Genomic DNA, 21939 nt, shown 5'->3' with positions numbered 1-21939 from the left:
ACACCACCCCCCCACTTCTGTTCCCGACCCCCCACCTTAAATCAGCATATATTTCACCCCTCTTCTAACATTCAACAGTTCTGTCGAAGGGTCATGAGGACTCAATGTTAACTCTTTTCTTCTCCGCCGATGCTGCCAGACCTGCTGAGTTTTTCCAGGTAATTCTGTTTTTGTTAATCCAAGGCCCTGTCTGTGTGGTGGCAAATGTAAAACAGTTTAAATGGTCATTCAGCATTTTGTTTGAGGGACTTGGAATAAGTTGGGTCAGTATATAGTCCTAGGCGACAGGCTAACTTCAAAAAGCAAATCAGGATTGTCACTTAATCATAGGTAACCTCAGAGAATCTCTCAAACTAATTTTTGACATTTAAAAAAAACTTGGCAATAACTGTAAAAGTTAGTGAAATTAACAAAAAGTTACTTTTTAAAAGTAAAAAACAAATTTACCACGAATCACACCAAACAATTAGGAATTCCATGAATGTGCTTCATGTTTGCGCAATCTCCCAGTGTCAGAAGTTAGGTGACTCAGCTGGCTATGGGCTTGTCCAATGGCATAGCTTGATGCAGGAAAGACAGGCAGTCCACACCAGGCAGTAATATGCAGCAAGCATGAAACCATTACTGAGACTGGCTCTGTGGGGACAGGGAGAAAATGGATGGGGCTGGACAGAGCTGACCAAGTTAAGTACACAAGCACACAACTGTGCTGGCAATCCTGTGATTCATCGAAGTCACAAGTTTGTTTCTTTTGTGCAAAGCTCGATCTGCAGGATCTTATCTAAACAGCCATTCCTAATCCTGCCCTTCATCTGACACACACTTTTCAGCTAGAAATTGGAACACACGTTGTGTCCCCCCCCCCTCCAACACCAAGAGTGCCAACAGTTGCTTAAATTAAAGCAAACTTGGCATAGGTTGGGCATGCAGTCTGGGTTCTTCTAGTCTGGAAATCTCATTACCAGAATTTGCATTATATTTATTCATTAAGCAATCAAGGAGATTATCATCATCACTTGAGCCAAACATTACGAAGTGCACACATCACTTATTGTACATTTGCAGAGAGTGCCAGTGACAGGCAAATGGAGCTCTTGCTGCCAACTCCACACAACACACTCGAGGCAAAATCCTAAGTAGCAGCAGGGGACTTCCATGGAGAGAGCAGCAGCATGGAAACTGTGTGTCTATTTTCACTGGCTGTCTAACGGAGACTAATGACAGACGAGGAATCGAAAGGTAACATTTCCATTGAGAGGTCTCTCTCCGAGCCCCCACGCCAAGATAGGTGCAGTATGACATGCTGGAGCACCATTGCATGGTCAGGACTTGATATTTTAGTGGCAGAGCAGGAACAGATTTATAGCGGCAGGAAAAATAATAAAATCTACAGGAAAATGTACCTCCATAAAGAGTAAACATGGCTCACAGGAGACTTTGAAGCAGAAAGTTAATTTTGCACAAAGAATTTCAAAAAGGTATTTATTATTTTGTCAAAATATACTATTTGCACCTTATACATAAAGTTTTCAACTGCTTCAGATGACAAAAAATTTCCAAGGCCATAATTTATTTGAAGGAATTTAAAAGAAAATAAAACGAGCCAAAATTCTACCAGTGCTGTTCTTACACAAGATTTGCCAGCCTAAATTATGCTAATTATGTTTGCAGCCTGAAGTTGCAATTTGAAACGAAAAAAGCTTTTGCCTTGGCCAGTGATTTAACCCAAAATAGGTCCAAAGTGCAATTTCAAAAAGGTAATGAAAAATTGTTGCTTAGGAAAAGGAGTAGGCCATTCAGCACCAAGAGTTTGTTCCACCGTTCAATTACAGCAGGCTTGTCCAAGCTTTTCACTTGGAGGGGCCACATTTCCATTTACTTCTCAATCAAATGAGCCAAAGAGCAAATTTCAGAAAGTTAAGGTTTGGCACATTAAACGTGAATTTCAAAATAAAGTTGAGGTAAGAAGAAAAGAAACAACTTGCTAAGCAAAAATAAAACAATGTCAAAACAATAAATTGATAATTAAAGATTAGTTAATATAGATCAGCATTAGAGTATGAGGAGGAACAGAGCTAGTTTATCTGGCTCACTCCCAATCTCTTGATGCTCACACACACACGCACTCAATCACACCCACTCACAGTGCGTGTGATGGGCTGCGGGGCAAGTGGGAGTTGGGGGTGAGTGGGGATCTTGACTGAGTGAGCCAGACGCACACACGTCCCAAATAGCTCCCTCCCACACCACCCAAGACACACACACACACACACCCTTACTTCACCAACCCCTCCCCCCATACACTTCAATTCTGCTGCCTCACAGACACATTACCCCCACCCCTTGTGCACAGGGCGACTCCGCGCACATATGCAGACACACCAGTCCCCATCACCCCCACACACAACCCTTCCACACGCCCCACCCCCGCCACAAACACGCAGGCCTTCCTCACAAGCGCACGCCTCCCCACAGGCCCCCTCACACGCGCCCCCCCCACACACACACACACATGCCCCTCCTGCCCCCCCCAACACACACACACACACACACACACACACACACACACACACACACACACACACACACACACACACACACACACACACACACACACACACACACACACACACACACACACACACACACCAACCCCCCCACGCACACACAACCCTTCACTACCCTCCTCCCGATACTCACTCTCTCAATCTCTCTTTTCTCTCTCTCTCTCACATACTTGAGCAGCGAGTCTTTTCATACTCACTACGCACCCCCACACCCTTGCTCACACCATCACATCCAGCCTCTTTTGGCCCAGCAGCAAGTCTCTCCTTCCCCCACCCACCTGGCCCAGCCTGGAGCCAATCTCTCCTTCCTGGTCTGGCACAGAGCCAGTCTCCCCTTCCTCCACCCGGCCTGGCACGGAGCCAGTCTCTCCTTCACCCATCCACCTGGATCGGCATGGAACAAGCCTCCCCTTCCCCTACCCATTGGGTCTGGCATGGTGTCTGTATTTGCTTCCTCCACCCAGCCTGACCCTGCCCACAGAGACCCTCTCCTTCCCCGACCTGGCCCAGCCTCTCCTTCCCCCTCCCAGCCCGGCCGAGCATGGGGCAAGTCTCTCCTTTCCCCCAGCCAGCCCAGCTCAGCTACGAGTCTCACCTTTCCACATCCGGCCAGGCCCAGCACAAATGCAAGCCTCTCCTTTTCCAGCCTGGCCCAGCATAGATCGAGTCTCTCCTCCCCTCACCTGGCCTGGCATGGAGCAAATCTATCCTGTCGAGCCCTGTTAGAATTTTCTAAGTTTCAATGAGATCACCTCTCATTCTTCACAACTTGAGCGAATACAGGCCCAGTTTCTTCTATCTCTCTTCATAAGAGGATCTTACCATCCCAGGGATTAGTCTGGTGAACCTCTGCTGCACTCCGTCTATGGCAAGTATATCCTTCCATGGGTAAGACTACCAAAATCACACGCAATACTCTAGGTGCGGTCTCACAAAGTTTCTAAACAATTGCAGCAAGACATCTTTACTCCTGTACTGAAATCCCCTTGCAATGAAGATTAACATACTACTTGCCTTCTAAATTGTTTGCTGCATCTGTATGCTAATCTTTAGTCACTCATGAACAAGGACACCCTGGCCTCTAACGACATCAACACTTCCCAACCTCTCACCATTTAAGAAACGCTCTGCCTTTCTGTTTTTTTGCTACTGAAATGGATAACTTTACACTTATCCACATTATATTCCATCTACCATGTTCTTGCCAATCCACTTAGTCTGTCCAAATCCCCCTGAAGGAGTGGGGTGGGGAATCCTCCTCCAAATTCACATTCCCTAGTTTTGTGTCATCAGCAAATTTGGAACTAATACATTTGGTTCCCGCATTCAAATCAGTTATACAGATTGTGAACAGCTGTGGCCTAAGCTTGCTCCAGAGGTTCAGCTGAATGTTAGACAGGGTTACTGTTTAAACAGTACACATCTATCTTAGACTACAGACATACATTAGTATGATAGATGGAGGGGTCATCTCATGGGAGGAAAAAATGTAACTGGTTTAAAAGAAAAGCTGCAGTAAATTTTATCGTGATTAGAAACATGGAATTTTAAAATTGCCTTCATGTATAAAATAAAAAGGCTACTGAAAGATCTAACAGTTTGCATAAATATCCTTTTAATTCTGAATGCAATAGCAATGGTAGGAAGCAATTCCTGTTCAAATACTAATCAATGACACTACAAAGCCAAAAGTTACATGATTAACAATTTAACTTCAATATGATTGATGGTTGTCATGTGACTAGATTTTTAATTAGGTGATTGGAACTCAAGACACCTACCATGCAAGCACTTAGACCCAGGAGTCAACAGGCTGGGGTTTAGTATCATGAGCATCCACAAGATTCACTGAGGCCCTACTAATCCTGTTAATGTTTCTCTTATTTGTATCATTCTGTGGCAACAGGGAAAGGGTTAATAGCAAGAGAGCTGGTCTTAAAACAGGAATAGATAAAGGCAAGTTAGTTTAACATAAAAGCAATTAAGTATAATTGACAGCTCAAAGATCAAGGCCACAAAAATATAATCTTTAGTATTAAAAAACCTCCTAATATGGAATTTGTGCATTAGAACTTGGGAGCAGTGAAAATCCATTTTGATTCAAATTCATTTGCTTAGCTAGACACGTGGAAGCGAGGGCTACTGGATATGATTGAATTTGGAGTAATTTTGAAAATCTTGTCAAATTTCAACAGCCTGACATATGGAGATTGGTTGAACAGGAAATGCAACTTCACTCATATTAATTCACTGAATTAGAATATGAATTGAAGTGAAGCTATAAATCTTTGGAGGTTTCGTTTGAAAGCATACAAAGATTTAATGGAAAGTAATGGGAATATCTGCTCTACTTCACCATAAAATATCTAAGGATTTAATTGCACAGAGCTCACACAACTGCATTTTCTTGAAAATGTAACTCTCCCATTATATTCTCCTACCCCTCCATTTTTACTTTCTTGCTTCATTTATTCTTTGTAAAATCAAAAATAGATCAGGATAATATAAAATTCAAAATAATCATGAATTTGAAACCCTAATTTTGTGCACACTGGCTTTATAAAGTGTTCCACTTAAAAAGTCAGGTCTAATTGAAATTAGATCAGTTGCATGCGCAATTTGGTGATGGAAATGTAATTTAAGTCATCATTCAATTAAGTTCGATGGAGATCATGCAATAAAAACAAACCGCAGATGAAAAAAAACTGCACGAGGTTTAATTCTATATTATATTCATCAGTATCATATATTGGTTTCATCCCCAATCCCCATGTATCGGAATATGTAACCATTGTTCTCGTCACACTAATATGTCCGTCTATCACACCTGCAAATTATGCTACTCTTATACTTTCCTCGCTAATGGTGCTTTCACTTCAGGAGAGGCATATATAGCTGTATCAGCACATTTTATTCCGTTCCCAGAGCCCCTTGGAGCTGAATCTGCCATTCTAGCTTCTAAATCTGGGATGACAACGCACTGTAGCAAGATCAGGCAGCAAAATTAATACTTTTCAACCAACCACAATATGCATTCCAGTTCTCAAAGGGTAACTTTTGGAAATTCAGTGGTGCTTTCATGAGAAACTTAAAAAAAAACATTTTTTTTTGAGGCCTTAACATTTCTGGAAAAATTCAAAAACATTTCATGCAAAATTCACATACACGCTTAAGAACCCTTTCAATTGAGGGTAGCATTAAAGATTCATGCACATAGCTGACAAATCAAACATGACAAGAGCAATTCCAAGACCAGAATTTTCTAAGAGGGTAAGAAAGCAGATAAAGCATTTTAGTCAGAGATTATCAGTTAGGGCAATAAGCATGGAAGTCATTATTCTCTTCAAAATAGTTAACTACAGCAGCAACTGCCATGCAATTATGAACAGGTCAATCACACATGATGGTGAATCATCATAAAGTATGTGTGTTTGTGCCAGGACAATATCTGAGGATTGTGTTTCAACAGTTCTATCCAGATCTGGACTCAGGCATCAAATGAGGCCTGCCTCATCTAACTTGTAGCGTTTGGGTCTATTGAGTGCAAAGTACAAGCGCCTGCAACGTAGCCTACCCGCAAAGGTTGCCGCTCAAAAGCATCCCCAGAAACGTCCGTAGTCTTACACTTGCGCTCTTTCTCTCTCTGATCCAAGGTAGAATAAGTATCTGTGGTGACGAATACATATGTCAAATACAAAGGCAATGGAATTCAAGTGCACGATTTCGATGAATATGTTATCGAAGTATAGAGTTCCTATCACGCAAAAGAGTGCAATTTCAAAAAAGACTAGGAAACCGGAAAAATAATTCATAAGCAGTCAAAGCCCAACCCGCAGCAAGACCACTCAAAAGCAAGTTAACATACCGGCAAATTTTGGACAGATAGTTATTTAAGCCAACTCAGGGGGAAGAGGGAGGGAAAGAAAGCAAGGGAGAAGGGGAGACAGAGGAATGGTTTGTAAACATTATTAATTTAAAACCTATTGTATAAAAAATGCTCACATTTTTGAAAAAGTCAGTAGAATACACATATAAAAATATATTATGTACAGGCCAGTAAAAAACAGGAGATTTCAACACCTTGCAAAGCACACATATCAAAATCAAATTGAAACAAGTACCAAACTGCAACCAAGGCTAGATATTAGTTACTCTTGGCTTCAGTAAAAGTATGCTCTTTAAATAGAACAAGTGCTGCAGAGAACTTGACAGTGCTAATAGAAGGTCATCGGCCTGAAAAGTTAACTGTATTCCTCTCCACAGATGCTGTCTGACCTGAACATTTCCAACATTTTGTGTTTTTTAATTTCAGATTTTCAGTATCCACAGTATTTTTTTTTGGTTTTGTTTTTGAATTTTTCTCAGTGTAGTGCCAGATTTCTGCAGCTAGGGGCTGCAGTTGAATTTCTTCAAACATTTCTGTGGCTGTTTCAAGTACTGCAACACAACTTGAAAACACCCATTACCACGCCCTTTAAACAAAAGTCAAAGTTGTAACTAGGGAATTTGCAAACCCAAGCCAAGTTCAAAATCAGATTGAAATAGTTGCCATATTACTCCTTTTGAAAACAAACCCAGCTATTAGTTCTTCTTGAGTTTAGTAAAAAGCCTGTTTTTTTAAATGGAACGAGTATTGGAAGGCAATTTGCTGCTGGTTCAGGCGTACAACAGCAAGAGGGATTCAAAACCATATTTACCTGGGCCAAACTGCTCCATGGGTATCATTTCACCAGACCATTTGTTACCTAAAAATAGAATTGACCATGAGGTTCCCAATATGAAAAAGCTTAATCTGCTATTTGAAATCAATATGTTTCCAGAATTTAATGTCAAACCCTTAGGGAATTGTAGGGCATTTTTTGAAGTCCTGAGAGTCTAATAGTTCAAATTCTAATATTCTCTCAGAAATATCTGCCATCTGTCAAATAACTCCTTTCCCTGTGTTGCATATACAAAGTACTTCAAATAAGTCTTTCCATTACAAGACAAACACCTCCACTGCTTCCTCTCATCTGTAAATTTCATTCAACCTGTGGGATATTTCACATTCATTATCAATGTCTTCCCACAATTTGCAGGCAAGAATGGCTTTGACAGTTCTTCCTTTTCTCATCACTCTCGAGGGCACTGCGGGTATACAGTTTCCGCTTCTTGCATGTCATCATATGCCAAGATTACTTGCTTTTACTTCAGTTAGCTCACCTCTACCCCTCCACCTTATCTCCAATGTTGGCTTCTGCATTTGTACTTGCATAAGTTACAAGTCATCCAGAAAGCTATGGCCCATGTCCTCACCAATACAGAGTCACAGAATCTCTGTGCAGCTGAGGCCCTTCAGCCCATCGAGTCTGTAATGACATGTGAGAAACACCTGACTTACCTGATTCCATTTACCAGCACTTGGCCCATAGCCTTGAATGTTATGACATTCCCAGTGCTCATCCAAGTACTTTTTAAAGAATGTGAGGCAACCCACCTCCACCACCCTCCAAAGCAGCACATTCCAGACCTTCACTATCCTCTGGGTAAAAAAGTTTTTCCTCACATCCCCCCTAAACCTCCTGCCCCTCACCTTGAACTTACGTCCGTCCCCTTGTAACTGACCCTTCAACTGAGGGGAACAGCTGCTCCCTATCCACCCTGTCCATGCCCCTCATAATCTTGTACACCTTGATCAGGTCACTCCTCAGTCTTTCCTGCTCCAATGAAAACAACCCAAATCTATCCAATCTCTCTTCATAACTTAAAGGTTTCATCCCAAGCAACATCCTGGTGAATCTCCCCTGCATCCCCTCCAGTGCAATCACATCCTTCCTATAATGTGGCCTCACCAAGGTTCTATACAACTCCAACATGACCCCCCCTACCTTTGTAATCTAAGCCTCGGTTGATAAAGGTAAGTGCCTCATATGCCTTTTTCACCACCCTGCTAATGTGTCCCTCCGCCTTCAGAGATCTATGGACACACACGCCAAGGTTCCTTTGTTCCTCAGAACTTCCTAGTGTCATACCGTTCATTGAATACTTCCTTGTCAAATTACTCCTTCCAAAGTGTATCACCTCACACTTTTCAGGGTTAAGTTCCATCTGCCACTTCTCTGCCCATTTGACCACCCCGTCTATATCTTCCTGCAGACACTCAAACTCACTGATAACCACCCTGCCAACCTTTGTGTCATTCACAAACTTACTAATCCTATCCCCCACAGTCATCTATGTCATTTATATAAATGACGAATAATAGGGGACCCAGCACACATGAACTGACTTTCAATCTCCCTTCAATTTCAAATCCCTCCTTGCCTCCACCCATTCCATGATCTATTCCAGCCTTATGTTACATGTATAGCCAAACAGTACAGATCTACTGTTCAGTGTTTCGTCACGGGTTTGACCCAAAATAGGGTGCGCATTTATAATAGTAGAGCATTGCTGCAGCCTTCATTTCTTTCTACACCATGTGCACTTCCTTCCTCAAAAGTACAAAATCTGATCTGAAGACTGGCAGATGGGAGGCTATGATAAGCTTTTTTGTTTAATTCTTGGCAAGACACACATGCTCACAAGTCAATGCCAGAGTTGTAACATGTGATTGCATTGTTCTAGACCTCAAGTGCAACAGTGCAAAGGAGAGCCAACGTTCAAGTGCTTCAACAGCAAGGACAGGGGGGATGAAAATTGTACCAAACCTTATTTTAAAAAATGGTAATGTTTTAAATAATATATATATCATTAAATGTATAGCAATTTCCAAAATCTAGGACCATGAATGTTAGGCTGCATAATCAGCAGACATAATAGAGACAGAGAGAATGTGATTTAAGTGACCAACACTCACCATCTTTCTGGTTCCTTTCAATTAACGGCAGAGTGCTGTCATCATAGCCACTTGCTTTGCTACTACTTTTAGATCCTTTGGGAAGTGTAGTCACATTCGGCTGCATGTTGTTAAAAAAAAAAGATTGTAAGAAATCCAGTTCTAGTAATCAAACAGATATACAAGTTCTGCTTACTTTTTCCCGCTCTACCTGAAGAGATTTTTAATGACTATGGTTTCACAAGTGCTAAACACTCAAATTCCTTTCCCAAACAGTAATCTTCGGTGCAAGTCTAAACAGTGGGAATCAATAGCTGATTTGACTGCAGAATATTGTAGCCATGTTCAGTTTTGCTTTAGTCATACATTTTCCAACAGGGATCATCTACTTGTGAACACCAACAGGAACAGCAGTCTGTTCAGCTCCAGCAATGTACAAGCTAATGGGGCCATTTATAGCAGCCATACCTCCAACCTGGCTGAGGTCAATCTGAGAATTAAAGATTTTCCTGGTCTGTGTGTCTAAACTACACGTAGTGTTTACCCATCAAGACATCAAGATATCTGAAATGGTCAGAAGGTTATTCTTAGATTATATCTGGTGTATCTTGAAGCTCTGTTTATCATTGACATTAGGACATACCGTAAGCTTCCCAAAACAAAGTACTATGGAAATCTGTAATTAAAAGATTCTCCTGTGCCTTTTGAGGATTCCTGTTTGTCAACAGTTATCATGCAGGCCTTCAATTATTCCTACCAATTTCTGGTTGCTAATAAGCACAAGAAAGATAGGATTATTCAATCTTTATTTGATAGGACTCTAGACTAATGCTGATAAAAACAGAGCAAGTGAGAGTGGGAATCCAGTGGGTTTCAACTGATAGCACAATGAAGTATAGGCTTTTCCATGACAACTGCTGCTCAGTGCTTTTGAGTACTGTGATTGGTCCAAAGCAACAATAAACAAAAAAAAAATCAATGATTTTACCTTTATTTACCTTCTGCCCCAAATGTGACTCTTACCTGGAAGTGGGACTTGTTCCAGCCATCTTTATGCAGAGCATTTCTCAACTCCTTGTAACTCCATACAGTCTGCAAGACATGAGCTGCAGCCTTCATCTCCCTTACAGACTGGCTACAATGTTGAATTCAAAGCAGTATGATTAAATTAAAAATGAGCAAAAACAATAATGCATCTTTAGACAGATTTAATATGTGACAATGAAAACTGTTGAAATGAAATAGTAGTTGCCTTTGTTTTACACACAAAATAAGTTTCTCCATATATTTAAGCTATTAACTTAATCCCCAGCTAAGTCTCACGTAATCCCCTAAACCTTAGAAATGCATTACGCTCTTGCAGCTGATAATTTGAGCTATTAGGGTCAACCTGCATAAAAACATGAGTATTCGGAAGGAAAGAGAACATATTTTGTTAGGTTGAAGCATCTCCCGACTGCCCATTATAAGAACATAAGAACTAGGAGCAGGAGTAGGCAATTCAGCCTCTTCAGCCTGCCCCGCCATTCAACACAACCATGGCTGATCTCATTTCGGCCTCAACTCCAATTTCCTGCCCTCTCCCCATAACCTTTCAACCTGTTACTAAACAAAAATCTGTCTATCTCCTCCTTAAATTTATTCAGCGTCCCAGCATCCACTGATGTAGTGAATTCCACAGATTCATGCCCCTTTGAGAAAAGTAATTCCTCCTCAGCTCTGATTTAAATCCACCACTCCTTAGCCTAAAACTATGGCCTCTCATTCTAGAATGCCCCACAAGGGGAAACATCCGCTCCCTTCTATTCTGTCTATCCCCTTTAGCATCTTATATACCTCAATTATATCTCCTCTCATCCTTCTAAAATCTAGTGGGTATAGGCCTAAACAGCTCAATCTCTCCTCATAAGACAAGCCCCGCACCTCTGGAATCAAACTAGTGAACCTCCTCTGAACTGCCTCCAATGCAACTCCATCCTTCCTCAAGTAAGCGGACCAAAACTGTGCACAGTACTCCAGCTGCGGTCTCACCGATGCCCTGTACAGTTGCAACACTTCCCTATTTTTATACTCTATTCCTTTAGCAATAAATTACAAAACTCCATTTGCCTTCCTTATTACCTTCTGTACCTGCTTACTAGCTTTCAGTGATTCATACACGAGGACACCCAGATCCCACTGCACTGAAACATTCTGGAGTTTCTCTCCATTTAAATAATAAGTCGCCTTTTTATTCTTCCAACCAAAATGGATAACCTCACACTTATCCATAAAGCAATGGGGATATTGGAGTCTACCCACTGGAGAAACTCGTAAGTTTCAGGATTCTTGAAAGTACAAACTATTGTCATGAAAATATAATAATTTTCATAATATTGTGAAGGTAGGTTAATGATGGGATTTGGATTAGTTTCTCTGTGTGGATGTGTGTGTTGGGGGGATTTAACTGAATTGAAGGCAGCTGGTTTAGAACTTTTGAGTTATCAAAAGGGAAGTTAGGTTTGCAATGCTAAAGACGTAAGTATGGCTGAAGTTTTAGAATGTGATAAGGAATATTTGCATTTTTAGATAAATTAGGTTAGTTTGAATTTCAAAGAGATGGTAAGATGTTACACCTAGCCAGAAGAAGCTAAGCCAAACTGTGTTTATTTTTCCTAAAAGTCACTGATAATATGAGTACTATGAAAGATTTATATTATGAGAAAAATAAAGTTGCAAAGGCATATTGAAACAATAGAATTTACATTAAAAAGGGAGAAACATGTATAAAGGTGGTGAGGTTGTGTGTAAGGGAGAAGGCATTCCAAGGACTAACAGAAGTGTGAAAAGCCTCCAGCTTCTATGCTTCAAGTTGCTGTCTATAGGAACCGAAGCTAAGAAAACTCTAAGAATGTCATTGTCCAGGATATTGTGTCTTTGGTAAAAGCAAAAAACTGCAGATGCTGGAAATCCAAAACAAAAACAAAAACAAAAATATCTGGAAAAACTCAGCAGGTCTGACAGCATCTGTGGACAGGAACACAGTTAACATTTCAAAACGTTTTTGTTTTTGTATAGTGTGCTTTGCTTGGGTCTATTTAATTCTATTTATTTTACTGCTGCCTTAACGGAGATGTAACTGGGAGTCACATTAATTAGAAGATTTGAGTTATTATAGGAGTAATTTGTAGACCTATTTACGTGCTTAAAATCTTTTCTTCTATTAATAAACGTTTAATTTAGTTTTGTAAAAAACCTCGAAGGCTCAGTGGACTTATCACCTCTGATTTCAAGGCACCTATCTTGAAATAAAATAAAATTGCAAAACAGTTGCGACAGCTATTTCAAGTTTCCTTTTAGGATTTCAGTGGCTCAGCATTTCCCAACCCCTGTGCCTTAACACCGTACAAAAGCATTTCTAACATGTTATGAATAAGTACACTGGTGATGTCTAACAGCAGCATGTACAAACTTGCTTTGTCCATGCATGCATGCATGCATGCATTTTCCACAGCATGACAAAACTCCTTTTTTAAGAAATTCACCTACACAGTAAATATGGAAAGAAAAAATGGGCTGGAAGGATGGTAAGAAATGCAGTGCATAAAAGACTCCAATTCTTTAATGGGCAACCTTCAAAGCTGGGACCTTAATCAAGAGCCATCACTGCAACATTGAGAAATCCATTTCATTCACTATCAATTAACATTCACATGCAACTGCCAAGCAATGGCCGCCTGCACAAGAGTGTTTAACCAGCTCTCCATGACATTCAATGCCATTACCAACCCCCAATATAAACATCTTGGAGAGCTAACATTGATCAGAAACTTGCTGGATCAGCCACAAAAATACCGTGGCCACAAGGGTCAGTCAGAGGCTGAGTATGCAAGAAGCTTGGCACCAGCTAACAGATGTGGAGGAGAGCTTGAGCACAACTCGGGCTGCCACTCACTTTTGACTTCACGCATTGGGAGGTCACCCATGTTGCCAACCAGTGGGCAGGTCCTTCATCATGAACCCCACCCACCCCGGAAGGTCTCGATGAATTCTAGTTTGAAACCCATTGATCCAAAAGATGCACTGCAGAAATTCGCCAAGGCTACAGCTACTTCCAGACCCACGGTGTTGGCCACCTAGAAGGGTAAGGGCATCAAGAGCATGGGAACACCATCACCTGCAGTAGTTCCCCTCCAAGTAACACACTATCCTGACTTGCAAATGCATCAATGCTCCTTCATCATCGTTGGGTCAAAGTCCTGGAACTCATGAACAGCACTGTGGATGGACCTGCACCACAAGGTCTTGCCAGCAACACCCATAACCCATGAAGCAATATAAAAACTGTCGAAGGGTCATGAGGACTCGAAACGTCAGCTCTTTTCTTCTCCGCCGATGCTGCCAGACCTGCTGAGTTTTTCCAGGTAATTCTGTTTTTGTTATAAAAACTCTAATTTGGCCCAAAAGAAAATGGTAAAGGAACACGCTGAAATGCGTGATACAAATTTACTCTCATAATATTTCAGGAAATTTAGAAGAGTAATATTTCTTGAATATTTAAGTACAGCTGCAGCAGAATGGATGGTATTAGGCCTGATTTTTTAAACAGCACTTAAAAGTCAGTTTCTTTTGAATACACATCATTATTTTGGGAATGTTAAATGCAAATTAAAGCAGCTGCTTTCAGAAATTAAAAACCAAAATTTAACGGTACAACTGCTATTCATTGTTAGAGATGAAATACTGCAACACATGACAGGAATTTTTGTTCCAAACTTTCCTTGCTATAGACCATATTGTAAAATATAGTCAAGTCCCATTTTCTTGCAATACAGACTTGTGAAGTAATAAGAAATACTCCCAGTTTTGGTTGTCAATGTATTCACCCATCAAAAAAAAAAAGCAAAAAAAACTGGAGTACTAGGGTAAGTTTACGTCTCCAATTCCTGGTGAGGATAGTCCATTACTTGGAAATGTATACAAGTTTCACACCTTATTTTGGATTTGTTAGAAAATAAAATCTTAGTTCTCTAATTGCAGTCTGTTGGACACAAGTCAATTGAATACCAAAAAGAGGCAAAAAGGTGTTCTAGTTCATGGATGTAAATTCCTCCAAACATCTTGAATTTTTCAGTTAATTTATAAACATTATTTAGCTCACCTGGATTTGTTGATTGCCACAAGCTTCTCAATGCCCTGTGCTTGAACCAGGGATCTAGCATTCGATGAACTGTCAGTAACAATTTCATGGATAGTGTTGAGTATTGCGACTATTGTGTCTTCTTCAAGGTTCTTTGCAGGTCTTTGTTGACCACCTGTCAGATTGCTTACCAGGTCATGCATAGCATAATTACCTGCAATAGAGCGTGGCAGTAGAAAATACAACCATGAAAACCCATTTGATGAATATACTTTGCAAGAATGACAAGACAGCAGAATGGAATGGATTTCCTTTTAATAAGACTGAGTTAACAATTTATTGATGCCAAATATTTCTCAATAAGTATCCTTTTGCATGGTGATAAGTGCGTTCGCATTCTGCAATGCTAGATCTAATGTATTTGCACTGATACTTCATCTTTAAAATCTAGTTGAGAAACCTTTGTGGAAATTAACAAAAATCTTATGTTGAATTGCAAAAAAAAATCAGCTGTAACACTTCAATAGGTTTTTAATGTTCTGAGCTTACAAAACAACTAATTTCACAATCTGCAGTTTATCCAAAGCATGAACTGAAACATTCAGTTGAAGACAATTAAAACTGGTTCTGTTTCATGCTCTTAGTGTTCCTACTAATTATATGTCTTAGTGTGCCATTTTAATAGACTTAACTGAAAACCATATTAAGAATCTTATTTTTGCACAGGAAATATTTTCTATGGCTCTAGATGGTAATTTTCTTCGGCTCTAGATGGTAATTTTCTTCAAGAATGTTGATTTTCTTTGCAAAGGCATGTAAATCTCCAATTTTTCACTTGCCTTCACTCTTGCATTCTCTCCCTGCAGGTCAGTTACTAACCCAATATTACTCTAAACCATTGGGTGTAGATTTTTGCAACTTGGGGGTCGCAACCAGCACAACTGTTGATCTTTGACATCATGTACATTCAAGTCAGAGATAGTAGGTCACACCCTTTTCTTTTAAGAGAAGTCTCCACTAGTACAACATTGCTATTTACCTTCTTGACCTCAATGCTAATCCTACTGTCAGAAGTTAATCTATGAAGTTAATGGGGCACCAGGTTTCTAGATTCTCACAGATGAATGCAATACAAAGGTCTGGGCTCCCAGTTGGTCCATCAAGTTCCAGGTAAACTGAACTTGATCAGGTTTATTCTATGTTCCAATTTCATTGTTGAAACACTATCTGTCAGAAAACATATATTTTCCCCAAGCAGGTTAAACAAATGGTCAGTGTGGGAAACAGAAAAATTAGTGATGGAGTTTAAGATGGCGGACTGTTCTCCTGAGGTTAAGGAGCTTTATTAAGAAAACTCTAAACTGACTTGATGACGCTCTATTCTGACATCTGATGCCAAAATTGCCAGGTTTTCCTTTCTGCAGTGCTGATCATGCTGAGCAAATTCATTTTGAATTTATTTTCAATAGACCTAGGATCCTATGTTGATCTTAAGGTTCAATAAATCAATAGATCTGAAATTGCTTCAAAATGGTAGTTGGGAATTCCTCAATTTGTGAAACCTACAGAAAGTGGAACATTTTTGCTACTTGAGTGCTGGTGGTATTCTCAAAATATAACTAGCTTTGTTAACAGAGCTCTGATTAGTCATATGTTATTCATGTACTGTGTTAGTCTGATGGCCATAGCCAAGAATTCAACATTGTGGCCTGTGTACCAGATTGCACCTCTTCAAGGCAACATGAAATAGTGATAAAATGATTAATTACTGTCAGGTTTAATATTTTTAAAATTATGCATACTTTGAAAAAAAATCAAGCAACGGTACAGTTTACAAGGAGTGAAGTTAACCAAGTGCTAGTAACTCCAAGGTATTACCACTCTACACAGAACCCTGTCGATCGACAGAGAGCTCATCCTTGGTCATTATTTAAGGTAGACTAAGAGATCCTGGGGACTCATTTTGATTCTTCAAAAAAATAAAAAAACAAATTGAGGTGGGCAACTGAGTACTCAATTAAAATCTTTAATTTTCCCCCTTGCACAGGCTAAATTGCATTGCTGTTTTAAACCCCAAATTGAGGAACTTGAATTCAGAGTTGGGAATTTTGGTCATTAACTGGGTCACCATGTAGCGCGCAGCTTCTTAATTCTGAAGGGGAGAAATAAAGAACAACAGGCCACCACCTCCTTCCTGGCATTAGAAACCACAGAAATTTGCAGCCAACTGGCCTGTCAATTCATCCTCAGCTGGTTCTATAGTCCCACTATGGTTTCTTGCTGGCACATTGCCTCATTCTGTTGAGAGTGTAACAGTATACACTAAGGACTTGCAAAGCCATTGATTCTGCCATCCTGTCACCAGATGAGAGATAGTTCCCTTGGACAGGATGCGACACATCATGACAGTTTTGTCTTATCACAAGCTTCAGTCCTTCACAATAATGCAGTCCATTCAATAGGCCAAATAAAAATGAACAAAATTGAGACACAAGGACCAAGTTCAAATAACAGTTGAGACTAGAATTTTAATGTGTGCCTTCTGGATGAGAATGCACTGTTTGCCACAAGAGCAGCCATCGAGTAACTCAAACCAAGACAAAAACTGTGATATTAAAAAATGATCTTTGGTACTTTACCTATAAGATCCTTATTGCGTCCATCTACAGAAAGATTTCGCAATGCGATTGCCACAGCTCGTACAACCTTATCAGAATCTGATCTCAGCAGCTCTACCAAAATTGGGAGACCTTTCTCTTTCCGCACAGTTGAACGAATGTAATTGGACCACTGTAATTACAAGCGAAATTACCAAATTCATTTCAGTGCACACTAAAAAGATATTTTGCTAGTTAGAGAAACTGAATTCTCTTTTGGTCAGTATAGATTTTCTTATTATACAAAATGTACTCAGTTTAGTCAAGTGTATTAATTATTTGCTGACACAGAGTAAAAACTTAGATCATGAAGGAAGAGTTGTAAAATATCTCAGCCCATGAATGTGGAATTCACATAGAATTAGGTATGATTTAGAATCGAATGCTAATGATCTCATCTGGGGATATCTGCTTCAATAGTATACATTAATTCAGCACCTCACCATACTCAGTAAACTCCAACACTGCCGTTAAAACTGAACAAAAATAATGCAGAGTCCAGTGGGCTTCCAAAAAGAGAAGCCAATATTTCAGATCTAACTGTTCCTATAACCTTGACTAGGTTCTGTTGATGTAGCTTAGTTTCAGATATTGCTGAAATGCTGTACATTTTTAAAACATTAACAAGTTCCAGTATTTAATGTGTAATCATGAGATTTTTAAAAAAATTCTTTAATTCTAACATTTGATCTCTAAAGTGGATATTTCTTTAAATGACACATCCCAAAATATTTCAGTAATATTTCGTACTCGCTGAAAAAAATTAGAAATAAAGGTTTTCATATTTCCAAACATGGACATGTTTATGTATTCTATTCTTTTGCTCTCTTCTCCATTACCATTTACATTTTGTTTTCAGGTCATTACAATAACCACTTAAACTGACCAGAACTAAAAGCTACTTTTTAAGAAATTACTACACAAATCAACTTCTCTTTCAACGGCTATTTCTCCACTCTCTGAACCCCACTCTTCTCCATCCACTAAGACCTTACTTGTGACTGCTGCTTCATATAGCACAAGCATGCAATTATAGGTGCAGCAGGTGGTAAAGAAGGCAAATGATATGTTGGCCTTCATAGCGAGAGGATTCGAGTACAGGAGCAGGGATGTCTTGCTGCAACTATACAGGGCCTTGGTGAGACCACACCTGGGACAGTGTGCACAGTTTTGGTCTCCTGATCTGAGGATGGATGTTCTTGCTATAGAGGGAGTGCAGTGAAGGTTTGCCAGGCTGATTCCTGGGATGGTGGGACTGACATATGAGGAGAGATTGAGTTGGTTAGGATTATATTCGCTGGAGTTCAGAAAAATGAGGGGGGATCTCATAGAAATCTATTAAAATTCTAACAGGACTGGAGAGGGTAGATGCAGGAAGTATGTTCCCAATGATGAGGAGAGACCAAAACCAGGGGTCACAGTCAGAGGATACAGGGTAGACCATTTAGGACTGAGATGAGGAGAAATTTCATCACCCAGAGAGTGGTGAGCCTGTGGAATTTGCGACCACTGAAAGTAGTTGAGACCAAAACATTGTATTTTTTCAAGAAGCAGTTAAATATAACTCTTGGGGGTGAAAGGGATCAAAGGATATGGGGAGAAAATGGGAGCAGGCTATTGAGTTGGATGATCAGCCATGATCATAACGAATGGCGGAGCAGGCTCAAAGGGGCCAAAGGCCTACTCCTGCTCCTATTTTCCATGTTTCTACGTATCCAAAATGTGCTTTGCAGCAGTATAATAAAGCACAGGATTTTGAACAAGTCGTAATTTGTTGAGGAGCCAAAAGTTCTTGTGCAAGTTTTACAGCGCGTAAAGCACCTGAATGAAAAAAAACAATTGGCCATAAGAAGTGCTGTATGAAGTCCCTGAAACACTTACAAGTCAGGGTGACCTGCTGTTTTTCCACAGGATTTGCTACAATCTCCATGGACAGCTTCTTGGAATTCTTCAGCTCCCCTGGCTTTGTTTCAGCAACTTGATGAAAAATGTACAGCTCCAGCAATATGGTTACCCTTACTAGAATGCACTTCACCATGGTGAAGCAATGATATTTTTAAAAATTCATTCATGGGATACCATGAAGGTGATGGTGAGCCACCCTCTTGAATCGCTGCAGACCATGTGGTAAAGGTACACCCAAAGTGCTGTTGGGAAGGGATTTCCAGGATTTTGACCCAGCAACAGTGAAGGAGCAGCAATATATTTCCAAGTCAGGATGGTGAGTGGCTTGGAGGGGAACATGCAGGTGGTGGTCCTTCCATGCATCTGCTGCCCTTGTCCATCTTGATGGCAGAGGTCACAGGTTTGGAAGTTGCTTCTCCCTGACTCCTTATGCAAAAGAAAGTCTTTCAGATGAATATTGGCTTAAATATTAGCCAGTAGCCACATGCAGATATTTGGGAATCTAGATATGGATAATTGAATTTCTGTTTAGTAAATAGTCACCACCATTAGGAATGTGCTCTCAATACACATTTGCATGAGCATGCATATGTTTTCTGTGCATTTACTAATAATGTTAAGCCAAGAAACAAAACATTGTCATTTTGATCAATGCTTCCTTGCTTACTGAATGGTGAAAGTTGTTTTGAAGTAAATTTTCCTGTACTGAGAGACTATAGCAAAGGGAGCTTTCTATTAAAATCAGTGCATGTGATTGAAATGGTGTCCCCATAGATACTCTTGAGGCTTGTCAGAAATTATTACTGGAAAACAAGCTTTGTCAACTAAAATGCCCCTACAAAGAAGTTAGCATTTGGAGGCAACGTGGAGAAACAAGGGTTATTAATTGGGAGTTGAATTCAAAGAAGTGTGAAACCTCCAATAATATTTCAGCTGTACTTATTTAGCTACACCCACCGTCCATTGCCCAGCGCTTAGGTTCTGCAGAGCACCTGCTGCAGCTTCCAATGTGTTGTAATTTCGACTTTCTGTGAGCAAGGACAAGTAGAGTCGAACCACGTCGGGTTGGTACAGCAGCTCATAACCTGAGAAAATATTAATGACATTTAATTCACATGCATTAACTTAACTAGCCAACATTCTCAATCCAAGAAAACAGATGCAGGTCTGAGTTCCATGAACATAAAAAGCTTAAGGTATACAGTGGTTAAAACTGGTGAAACAAGGATTACAAATTACTATGGGTGAGGTGGGGTATAATAAATATTAAAATATGTGGCTTAGCCTACAGCATGACTGGGAGCTGAAAGTACTTGGTTATCAAACATTCATAATTCAGCTAGCATTCCTTGAATGAATAGAGGAACTAAAATTGAAAGGATAAGGCATATAATAAATTATTAGTTATTAATGCAGAAGAAAATTGAGTGAAATATCGAAAAGAGAGAGAAAAAACATAAGAGGAGATTATAACACCAGGACATGTTGAAAGGCTGGAAAGTAATAAAGGGAGGCAGTAAATAATTTTGTGAACACAAAGTAAAAGAACAAAATGGGCAGGCCCAAATAAAAGGTTAAAAAGCAAACCTTATGAAGAATGAAGGAATGGTGGAGATCCTGAATGAGTACTTGGCTTCAGTTTTCATTGATTGGAATGCAGCAATGGCAATTAAAGGATACAAGAAGAGGAGCTGCAGCAATTAGATAGGATAAGTGTAGATAATGAATTCATAGGGAAATTGGTGGCACTCAGTGGAAAAGGCACCTGGGTCCTGACAACATCCAAGAGTGCCAAGTGAAATCAGAGGAGATAGTAGCAGCTCTGACACAATCTTCCAAACTTCCCAAGATACAGAAGTTAGAACACAAGTCCGGAAGATTGTCAATTTAACATTGTTCAAAACAGCAGAAAAAAATGCAGTCAGCTATAAAAGATTGGTTATCCTTCAATAAGTTTAACATACGTTAAAATTAATAACCTGGAAAGCACAGATTAATTAAAAGATAGCCAAGCATGATTTGTGAAAGGCAAATCATGCCTGGCCAACTTATAGTCAGTTACTTGAAGAACAAAAGTTGTGGCTAATGTGTGTTTTTCAAACTGCAGGGATGTAACCAGTGTTCTCCCTTAGGGATAAGTATTAGAATGATTACTTCCTTTCAGTATGCCTGCACATTATAAACATTTGCTGAAGAAAATTAAGCAGCTGCTTAACTGTAAAGATAACCAAGTTCAGAAGGACAGACAAATATCAGGTGAAATTTGTGGTGCTGCCTCTTGAAAGAAGAAAAAGGAGGCAAAATCTATGTCACGTAAGAAAAAAAGCAGCAAAGGATCAAGGAGACTTAGGGATTCAAACGTACAAAACTTTCCAATTGGAAGGACCAGTTGAAAATATGTTGGAAAAAATCATGGATTATGTTTCCTAACTCTAGGCATAGATTGCAAAAGAAAACGTGTAAAGCTAAACCTATCATCATTTGCTTTCATTAAAATTGAGGTTGGGAAATCTGTTAGACGTTTTGAAGTAAAATAGGGTAAACATAATTTCACTGGTTGCTGTTTGTAAAAGTGAACATAAATCTAAGATCATTACCAAAAGAATGAAGTGAGAGGTCAGCAAAGTTTTATTTAAAAAATGTGGAGTTGGATATGAAACGGCTTCCCAGAAACTGTGGTAGAAGCAGATCCAAAGCATTTTGTTTAAAAAAAGAGGCAGACAAATATTTGGAAAAAGGAAAAATAAACATTTTTTTTTTTACAAATCAAGGATAGGGACGTGGAACTAAGTGGCAAGTTCTTTTTAGAGAACTGGCAGAGGCACGATGATGCTGTAAAACTAAGATTGCGTGAACATACTTACAAAATCAAGC

At 39.8% G+C, this 21939-nt stretch overlaps 1 protein-coding gene across 5 annotated transcripts in view; it reads right to left on the bottom strand.

The window, feature by feature from the left end:
* The window catches only part of arvcfb (ARVCF delta catenin family member b), a 362128-nt gene that overhangs the window by 5633 nt on the left and 334556 nt on the right, over positions 1 to 21939 (bottom strand). For 4 of the 5 annotated variants that reach the window (XM_041202617.1, XM_041202621.1, XM_041202620.1 and 1 more), the window contains 8 exons: positions 20023 to 20150; positions 17143 to 17293; positions 14525 to 14717; positions 10408 to 10519; positions 9406 to 9505; positions 7265 to 7312; positions 6142 to 6233; positions 4345 to 4461 (listed from right to left, as the gene is read on the bottom strand). In XM_041202617.1, coding sequence (XP_041058551.1) covers positions 4360 to 4461; positions 6142 to 6233; positions 7265 to 7312; positions 9406 to 9505; positions 10408 to 10519; positions 14525 to 14717; positions 17143 to 17293; positions 20023 to 20150 — 926 coding nt within the window. In that variant the 3' untranslated portion in view covers positions 4345 to 4359. Of the gene's footprint in view, positions 1 to 4344; positions 4462 to 6141; positions 6234 to 7264; positions 7313 to 9405; positions 9506 to 10407; positions 10520 to 14524; positions 14718 to 17142; positions 17294 to 20022; positions 20151 to 21939 lie in introns of those variants that run through there. The other variant, XM_041202618.1, reaches the window with a different exon arrangement.

Source organism: Carcharodon carcharias, chromosome 13, assembly GCF_017639515.1.
Source record: "Carcharodon carcharias isolate sCarCar2 chromosome 13, sCarCar2.pri, whole genome shotgun sequence".
Classification (NCBI taxonomy): Eukaryota; Metazoa; Chordata; class Chondrichthyes; order Lamniformes; family Lamnidae; genus Carcharodon; species Carcharodon carcharias.
Note: the sequence above shows the minus strand (reverse complement) of the source record. Positions and strands in the feature narration are given on the sequence as shown.